A 10,104-nucleotide genomic window follows, 5' to 3' on the forward strand; every position below is an offset into this window, starting at 1 on the left:
GTCGTTGTAGTATAGTGGTGAGTATTCCCGCCTGTCACGCGGGTGACCCGGGTTCGATCCCCGGCAACGGCGTTTCTTTTTGTTGCTCACACTTGTCTTCTTCATGGTGCAAACTTTTGGAGGAAAATCTCATCAAAGAACCCAAGACCCATTTGATGACCTAAACACATTACCACATCCACTGGTATTAGAAGGGTTCAAGCTACCATCAACTTTAAGCTTAACCAGCCAGGTTAATGGAGAAAATGTGCTTGGATGCAGAAACCAAATGAACCCTCTCTTGGTATAATTGAAATCTCTAAGACTCTCCCCAGAGCAAATAATGCAAGTCGAAGTACTCAGTAGGAGGTCATTTTCTTTCTTTCATTTGAAGAGGCAGAAGAGCTCATAGTCTACGACATGGTATCTTGTCCATCATTTCAAAAAAATCCGATACTAATTCTCTTCAAAGGAGGACCAGCATTTAGTTCAGCTATCTTGGCTTTGTGATGCCATTGGATTTCAGTGTTTTCTCCTACAATGAATTGTCCCATGTAGTTTCTTATAATAATCTCCTCACCAGAAGAAGGTTCATCGTAAAAAATTGCATAAACTGATTCTTCTTTCTCATGATTAAGTCTCTTCCTTTTCAGTTACACACTGAGCTTAGTAATGATCCAATTCCTCACTACATGCGATGTCATTGATAAACTGAAACTGATTGTTGAGTTTAATGTCATTCCATACAGCAATTGTTTCATTTTTATTGCTTAATTGGTTATATTTTAGTCCCAATTTCACTAGTATTTTCTGTTTCTTGTTCGTTCTTGTTGAAATGTATTACTACACTCATTGTCCTGGGATTCGAATGCTAATCAATTCATCATGAAGCAACAATCTTTACCTGAAGTAATGAGGTTTCAAGAATCAATTGTTGGACTATATTACATGATTTTAACATTCTACATAAGCTATGCAATTTACTTATCTAAACAATAAATTTATCAGAATTCTAAACGCTAATCCAAGCATAATCATTTTCGCAGCTCTTTAGTACAAGCCTGCGGGGTAAAAATGAATCTCATAAGAAAAAATGTTTATTTATTGAAAATGAAGCTGTCACCATATGTTCATAACAATGGCTCAACTTGAACATTTATCTAATTGAAATGAGATACAGTTTTAGGGCATTCATTAAGGAGCCTAACATGAAAAAATAAAATAAAATAAAATATGACGTGTTTATATCCGGCTACTAAGGGGATTATGCTTCTGAAACTTAAAAATCACAACATACAATATATTGCACAAGTATACATTGGAAATTAAAGGGCATGAGATGATCAGTTCACAAGCACATTACAAAGCCGTCTCTCAATCTTCCTCCGCTTCTCATCAGGCTCAGAACACTGTAAAAGCAAAAAATAAGATTAAATCTTCATGTGTAACAATTCAAAGCATAGCAGGAATTAAGCAAACTATGTTAGTTTAGTTAATTCAATTTTCTATTGTGGGGGATTAAAACAAAAACCAAACACTTAAGAGATCATCTGTTCCACTCAAGAAAAGAAGTACTGTAAAGCAGTTCTACGTTTTTTTCTTCTGTGCTTTACCTCATCCTCCAGTAAATAAGGAACCCGAACTCTTTTCGAGCCATCAGGTAGACGTTTAGAAGGTGATTGGTTCTCCATAGCAGTAAAGGCATTGCAAACCTGCATACAAGTTATACAAATATATTTTACATCAGCACCATGGAAGCATGGAGAATTAAACCACAAGGTCACAATAACTATGCTCAATTCATGAACTGGAAATTTGTTCCTTAAACATAACTCAGACCCAAAATTTAGTACATTAATCCATAAACATATAAGGAAAATAGTATGTGAATAACTGTTACCTGACTTTGAATAGCCCCAATTAACATATCTTTACAACCTGATGCATGCACACTTTCTAACGTGGGGCACTGAAGCAGCAGTCGTTCTGAGCCAATTAATTCAGTTAAAAAAGAAAAATCAATCTTACAATTTTCAAGAAATCACTGGAATGGTTAAATAAAACCTTCAGCCAATAATAACTAAACAGGGAAATGAAATGATACCTGGATGCAAATTCCTACAAGAATTTAGATTCAGATCATTAAGCTGTGGACAATTTAAATATAGGGCCTGCATATTAATTGAAAGAAGAAATATGAAGATCCGAAGCCAGGAAAAATAATATTTAATAAACATATTCAGCTTAATAAAACTCACATCCAAGCCAGAGCAACCCCATAAACTGAGCTTCTTTAAATGGCTATGTTTGATAATTAACTTTTGATTTGTAAGGTGCATATTTGTGCTGGATGTTTCCTGTGGTTTGCAGTTGTCTTCATCAGTGGTTGGATTAAGTGAATCAGGATCACATATGGTCATGCCGCAGTCCATAAGCTCAAGAAGCGGAAGCTGAGCAGTAGCAAATTGAATGCCACCTGAAAAATGTTACAGTAGATTAGTAAGCAGAAACTCAAGCAAGTACTAGAGTTTTGTGAAGTAAACGAACTTATAAGAGGAAATTACTTGAAGTCACATTCGGACAAAGGGCAAGAAGGAGTCTTGACAATGTTTCAGGGAACACATTGCAAATTAGGCAAACTACAATTATAATATGTTGCATTGAGTTTCATCGGAAGCTTGTCAACAAGGTGAATGAATTAAAGTAGGTACAATACATACCCACTGAGATCAAGCAATTCTAAATTAGGGTAGCTCGAAGCAATAGCAGCAACAGATGCATCAGTAATATCAGATCCGAGAACAAGAGAAAGCATTCGCAGCCCCCTGATGATTCCACATTTAATGAATTCCAATAAGTTCACCAATCAAATGAATTTTGTATCATAACAAAATAGAAGAAAAACAAAACTGAAATGTTTATTGAATTTATGACAAATAGGCCTGACATAGCATGTTTATCCCTGTCGGATAAGAGCCCGGGATTTCAGATATGTAAATTGAGGTTGGGAATAAATTTAAGGTTTGATCCCAAAGTCTTCATTGCAAATTTAATGATCTTTGTGTGTGAATGTTACATACAGGTTACGCATTCAGTTTCATTTCATATACATCCTTTGACATGCCACATAAATTGGAAGTAGGAGGTCTTCCATCCGGAACTTGTAGACGTTTGATGCTTGCACAATATGTATGAACTAGTAGATGTAGAAAGTTCAGAGTATTGTGATTAAAACTTCTATGTGAACAAAATTTGTTAATCACAGTCAGAAAATGGAGATCAAGATTACAAACCTCAATTGAGCAGCTGTAAGAGCAAGCACAGCAGCATGAGAAAGCCTCAAAGCAGCTATATGTATATTCTGCAATCTTGAACAATTTCTGCCCAGTCCTTCAATCATAGTTGTTAGATCAGTACTATCATTTTCTTGTCGAGAAAACTCCAACGAAATCTCTCTCAACTGGGGACAGTTAAATACCTGACATTTCGAAGCAACTGTTAGTAACTAAAGCTCCCTCTCAATGCCTGCCCATTTCTATCAATCTAAAGTTTGATCACACCATACAATATCAAGAGGAGAAAGGAAAGGTAACAATACCATTTTAGAAAGAGAGTGCAGATCTGACAGCCAAAGGGTAGAAAGACTAGCCGAACAGAGGACAAAGCCACCCAGGTTAGAACAACCTTCCATCTTGAGGCATTTGAGGCTTCTCTTGTCAGCAACAAACCGGCCTAACTCAGCCCTGAATTTCTCATCGTTGAACAACAAATAAAGCAAATAAGCACAAAGCAGCAATCTTTCGTATAGAGCTAAGGATTAAAGCAACTTGTAGCTTGTAGCATAAATTCAGAAGGGAACAAGTAATTGGACATAAATTAAAAATAAATGAAGACTTTCACTTATGAAACAGAAATTAACAGGAAAGGACAAACCCAATAGCTACTACAGTCTCGAGCACTTATCAACAAAATGTAAACCAACAATGGGGCAAAACAAAAGTTGCACCCTCTACTTATAAAAACAGTTTGACAATATACCACATAGTTCTTCACGGCTTCAACCAACATTTACACCACAAAGCAATGTTAACACACAACTTGAGATCCAAAATCGTACTAGAAATTATTTAGTTACTGTAGATTTAGCTCATTAATTTCTAGGGTTGAAGTATTGAATCAAAACAACATTAAGGTCACATTGTATAACCAAACACCTTAACATGAATCACATATGCAGGTGTTCAACAACACTAAGAACTCATTTTCCACTAAAACTAAAAAGAATGAGAACACGAATAATACCCATTGATCCGATTGGTTGCGCCATCAGACATCGAGACCTCCATATACTCCAGATTTGAACACGAAAACGCAATGCAAGCCAGCATCGTTGAGTCAAAATCACTGCAAAAACCAAAACGAGTTAGATTCATGAATAAACCAAAAAAAAAAGTGTTATTTTACGAGCTAGCAACGAGATCACTCCCTCTTTTTTTAATCCAATCTTTTTACTTTATCCATTTACTACGGTTTCTCTTATCACCATTCCCATGATTCATTCATATTACAGCAGCGTTAGTTTCTTCTTGCGATTCTTAACTACCAATTTCAGATTCAAAGCTTCGACACATTTTAGATTTCGTTATTTATTATTTATTGTTGCTGTTATTCGATCGAATCAAAACGCAACAAGATCCAAAATCTGCTACACAAAGTCACACCTTTCCATTCTAAGAGAGAGCCTCACGATCCCAGGGCATTTCTGCAACATCGATGCCACAAAACCGACGTGAACGTTCGCCGGAACCCTAAGTCTCAGCTCCTCCGCCGCCTTCCAAAGTCTCTTGGCAGTCTCCCTCCATCCCTTGGAGACCTGCGCCGCCGCCAACAATCCCGCTGGCGGCAGCCTCCGAAGCACCTCCCACAGGAGACTCGCCGGCAAACCGCACGAATCCAAATCCAAATCCAGATCCATTCTCAGATCTAGATCATCATCAGCCTCCGCAAACGAATCACCAACCGCTCTATCCTCCATTTCCGACGCATCGATCCCTCCGCCGGGAATGGCAGCACCACCGTCATCGAAGTCATCGAACGACAGGGCACGGCGGAGGCGAGACGGCGCCGCCTGCCGGAGCGCGGATGCGGAGGAAGAAGCAGAAACGGCATAGTGAGACGAATCGGTTGATATGGCGGTGGCAACGGCAGTGACGGCGGCGGAGATGGGAGTTTTCACGTTACAGACGTGGCCTTTCTTAGGTTGGCCACATCGGCCACAATTGTAATTGCCACGCTTCTTCCCGCGCTTACCGTCGGAGATATCGACGGCACCACCACTCGCATCCGGTGGTGGCAGGGCGGCCACCTTAGGGTGAGAGTGATGCATTGTGAGGGTAGAAAGTAGAGAGGGAAATGCAAACGCGAATGCGTCAATCTTAAAATGCATTATAAAGGAAGGCGGGAACCTTGCGCGCCTTTATTATTATTTTTTTTTTTTTTTCACTCTTTTTGTTTTCAATTTATTGTTTTCGCTAAACAAGTAAAAATAAAATTTTGGTTTTTGTAGTTCTGTGAAATCAGGATTGATTTTGAATTTATATTTATAGAATTTAGTTTCTACATGCTTATACCTTTTTTTTTCATACAAATATATAAACTTTTTTTTTATATATTTGATATGTATTTATTAAAAAATATTTAAAAAATAAAAAAATGTATTAATAATTTAAATATATATTTTTAAAATACATATTAGTTAACTTAAATCTCATTACTAAATAAGCACCGATTAATTCAGAGAGAAAGTGATAGAATTGTTTTTAAGACTTTTGTATATTAAGGATATTTTTTGGTGACTGAAATAAATTAAACAAAGAAAAACAAAACAAACAAAACAAGGAACTGCCTAAATAGAGGGACAGTCCCGTTTAAGACTACTCTTAAACTCCTCTCAAGGTGAAAGAAGCTCCACATGCGAAAGTTGTAACTCCAAATATCCTATATCCGGAGATTCAAATCAGAAATGTAAACATATATCATTAGATAACCGTCCTTCTTTCCTCCAGCTAGAAAACCAAAAATTCTGGTTCAAATCTCCAATACACCAAGCAAACCCATCCTTCAACACTTCCCAAGCCTTGCAAAGACACCTCGAAATGGGAGAGTCCTTGTTCTTAGGATAACTAAAACAGTCATATAGAGATGATCGGTATTTTGCATCCAACAATTGGACCCATAGCTTGTTTGGCTGCTGGAAGAAAGTCCAAACTAGCTTCCCAAGAAGAGCAATATTTACACAATAAGGATCTCTAATCCCTAAACCTCCATATTTTTTTGGAGTAACCAGTACCTTCCAACTAACAAGATTCAATCCTCTTCCATCAACTTGTCCTTTCCAAAGAAAATTCCTCATCATAGACTCCAATTTACTAAAATCTTCGCAAGATGAGGATGGAGCCTATTAACAAGGACCTTCGTGATGATCTTGTAAACTACATTGCAGAGACTAATCGGCCTGAAATCTTTCATAGATACTGGTGATTCAACCTTTGGAATGAGAACTAGTAAAGTCTCCAACATTCTCGGATCAAGAGGAACACCGGAGAATGCCTGCTTAACCATCTTCCAAACATCAAGACCAATGATCTCCCAATATTCTTTGAAGAAGAAAGCTTGAAACCCATCAGAACCCGGAGCTTTAAAAGAGTTCATGTGAAAAACCGCTGCTTTGACTTCCTCCATAGTAACTGGTGCCGTAAGGTTATTGCAAGCTTCTTCATTTAGAGAAGGAAGAGGCACATCACCAAGGCAACCCAAATCAACATCATCCAAATGACAGAATAAGCTTTTATAGAAAGACTCTGCTTCTTGACTCAGAACCTCTGGATCAGTTTCCCACACTCCATCCTTGAGAAAAAGGCCATGAATCTTATTATGCTTCCTTCGCGCAAGAGTTTGAATATGAAAGAATCTTGTTTTCCTATCCCCGAACCTTACCCACTGCTCTCTGGACTTTTGGAACCATAGGAGCTCTTCTTGCACTAGAGTGTTATTATAATCATCAAGCAACTGTCGCTCTTTCTGACGCAAATAAATACTATCCACCACTTCCAAACGCTTTGGTAAATAATTAATCTGCTGCTCTAATTCACATTTCTTAACAAAAATGTTACCAAATACCTTCGAGTTAAACTCTAGTGAATTCTTCTGTACTTCCGAAAGCTTGCCATGAATTCCTCTATTACCAGACTACCATGACTGGTTCACAATATCCCTATACCCAGGATGAGTAGCCCAAGCAGCAACAAATCGGAAAGGTCGATTCTTTTTAGGCTGAGGACAACCTTTACAACGCACCAGAATAGGGCAATGATCAGACTGAAGTCTATTTAAAACTTCTGCATAAGCCTCTGGAAAGATAGATAACCAACTATTATTTATACAGACTCGATCAAGCTTTTTTGCCACGTCAACATAATTTTTCACCATCCTGTACCAAGAAAATTGCCTCCCAATAGTCTTCAGATCAAACAAACCACTATCCCCTAATGAAGTAGCAAACATGTCTGCTTTTTGATGAGAAAACTGACAGCCCTTAGATTCATGAGAAAATTTGACTTCATTAAAATCACCAAGAACAATCCAAGGTCCTTGAAAAACCATGGATTGTGTAACAAGATAATCCCAAAGGAGAACCCTTTTATTAAATTGAGGACTGCCATAAATACCACTACACCTCCAAATTAAATTATCAAAGTGAACCTCAACAGTAACACCCTGATCAAAAGCATCAATGAACTTACAACAAACACCCTTCATAGAGGATAGAAACCAAATACCTCCCTTATGCCCCTCTGCTTCTACTATACCAACAGAGTGATACCCCAATCTTTCCCAGAATAATTTTAAATGCTGAAAATGGGAGTGAGTTTCAACCATAATAAAACATTGCTTGTTCCTGGTAGCACCAAATTGGAAGTCCCGAGACTCGAATCCATACCAGCGTTGATCCAAAGGATTTTTCGCATGGCCTAAAATCCACATCCCATGGCTTTATTGCAACATAGTGACCGTCTATCAACCACGGGCCACCAAGAATGACTTTCTCACGATCCGCATCAATATCAAATTTAACCAAAAAATATCCAAATCCCACATCCAACAAATCAAACCCTCCTTTGATGCGCCATACTATCCGAAGCTTATGCATGAGAGCCGTGTAGCCATAATGCTTATCCAGCACCTTGATCACGATAGCTTCCTTATAAGGTTCAGCTAGACAACTCTTTGCCTCCTTGGTAAAATTGACACTTGGTGGACGAGAATCACCCTGCTTACCTGTCACCGTCGCGATACCATCCCCAAATAAAGACCCTACTAATGCAAAGGCCTTAGACTTTTCTGCACCAATGACTTTATCTCTAAAAGAGACCTTGGAATTAACAGAAAAATATTATACTAAAATTATATAGTAATTAATTGGTTTTATAACGGTATCTTCCTTAATTAAAAATTTGTATATTTCCAGACCTTTGACAATTTTTTTAATGGCAATGAATATGATCAATAATAAAGTTTATTGATTTTTTTTTTTTAGATGAACAAGATTTGTAAACATGATTAATAAATTTGTCTAATTGAATAATTTGTTAACAGAGTACTTATCCATTCTGAATTTATGATGCAATCTTGGTCAAATTAAAATGAACGCGTGAAGATAATTATGTCTATTTTAGTTAAAAGCTTTTCATAAACGTCGTGTCCTTTAATTTTTGGCAGTGTTTTAACCATTTTGTATAATTGAATATTGCGCAGAAATCATTTCCAATTCTCAGGTTGAAATTATTTACTAAATTTTGCTTTTGGAAGGTAAGTGAAAATAATAGATAAGATACCTTCAAAAAATATATAGATAAGATTTTGATTTTTCTTTTTGATATAAGATTTGATTTGGATATATTTTAAATGTATTATGTCCCACTGAAAATAAAGGTATATAAGTTTTTTTTTTTACTAATAGTTGTCGATCAGGAAACAGTTAATAATTGAACTTTTTAATTTTGATATAGGATAAGGAATGGTATATGGCAAGATTATTAGGCCTAGGATAATTTACAGTACTATGATGTATGTGTCGAAGAAATTAGAGAACACATGTCCAGCATTAATATGAGCCTCAATCTCGACTCTTTTTTGGTGAACAATTCATTAAGCTTGTAAAATATTGTCTTAATAAGTGTAGTGACTAGGAGATTGTATGTTCTTTTCATGATCGAATTAATGTATTCCACTATAACTATTGTTATCCATCATCAAATACCAAAACATATTGTTTGTGTGGGATCCGGTTCAGCCAATTGGGGTAAGTCTCATTCTGCTTGCGTAATCACTGATAATGCATCTCGTACTCGCGAATCGTCCTCGAATATCCTATGATAAAAAAAGGTCAACTATAAACAAAATTCATTATAATAGTAACTATAACAATAACAAATTTTGTTTTATGCAAATTTACCGATATTGTTGATAAATTTCTGCAGGTACGAAGCCTTGAACTTCTTCAAGAAGTTAAATTATATTTGCCTGATACAAAACATGTGGAAAGTTCTAGGAGGAGATCAAACTCCGTTACTACGAGCAATAGCTAAACTGATGGATTCGTGTCGATCGGAGATGAGGCCCACACCATTACGGGTCACTACATGTTGTCGCAAGTTAATAAGTGTCACGCCTTAGATATCTCTCCCTCCACTATCGCAAATGCAATAGGCACGATATTGTTATTGTTATCCTGTTAAATTGCAACTAACAAACAACTCTTATATTTTTCATACAAATGAGTCTCATCTATCTACACTACTGGCTTACAATGTCTGAATGCTCAAATACAAGGGTAATAATTCAAGAAGACTCGATGTAGTACACGGATATTAGGAACCAAGTCTTCCCCCTGGTACGCAAGCATTGTTCTAAAATGAACGACTGCTGATGGCTCCTTATGACACATGGTCTCAAACCATATGGGCAAAGCTTCATATGAAGCTTCCTAACCTCCAAAAATTGACTCCACTGCCTTCTGCTTTGCTAACCATGCTTTGCGGTAACTTATGGTGCAGTTAAATTTTG

The 10,104-nt window shown here is 37.0% G+C and overlaps 1 protein-coding gene and 1 non-coding gene across 2 annotated transcripts; one reads left to right on the forward strand and one right to left on the reverse strand.

Annotated features, from left to right (window-relative positions):
- On the forward strand, positions 1–72 carry TRNAD-GUC. The gene has a single exon. It is a non-coding gene; the product is annotated as a tRNA-Asp (tRNA).
- On the reverse strand, positions 1,061–5,411 carry LOC107624890 (F-box/LRR-repeat protein 17). Its single transcript, XM_016327368.2, has 11 exons — positions 4,701–5,411; positions 4,282–4,383; positions 3,578–3,722; positions 3,273–3,457; positions 2,695–2,804; positions 2,544–2,630; positions 2,238–2,455; positions 2,084–2,150; positions 1,880–1,965; positions 1,593–1,691; positions 1,061–1,388 (listed from the first exon to the last, which is right to left on the reverse strand). Exons 1-11 carry the CDS (start codon positions 5,363–5,365, stop codon positions 1,323–1,325), a joined length of 1,830 nt encoding a protein of 609 aa, XP_016182854.1. The 5' UTR covers positions 5,366–5,411; the 3' UTR covers positions 1,061–1,322.

The sequence above is a fragment of the Arachis ipaensis genome, chromosome B02 (genome assembly GCF_000816755.2).
Source record: "Arachis ipaensis cultivar K30076 chromosome B02, Araip1.1, whole genome shotgun sequence".
NCBI classification, from domain to species: Eukaryota; Viridiplantae; Streptophyta; class Magnoliopsida; order Fabales; family Fabaceae; genus Arachis; species Arachis ipaensis.

Bases quoted from the DNA above. Each gene is read 5' to 3' on its own strand.
- LOC107624890 (XM_016327368.2), bottom strand. From the start codon at position 5,365: ATGCATCACTCTCACCCTAAGGTGGCCGCCCTGCCACCACCGGATGCG. The intron at 2,805-3,272 runs GTTTGTAATCTT...TGGAATCATCAG, and splicing joins CTTACAGCTGCTCAATTGAG to GGGGCTGCGAATGCTTTCTC. The intron at 2,151-2,237 runs GTGAGTTTTATT...ATTAATATGCAG, and splicing joins GGGGTTGCTCTGGCTTGGAT to GCCCTATATTTAAATTGTCC.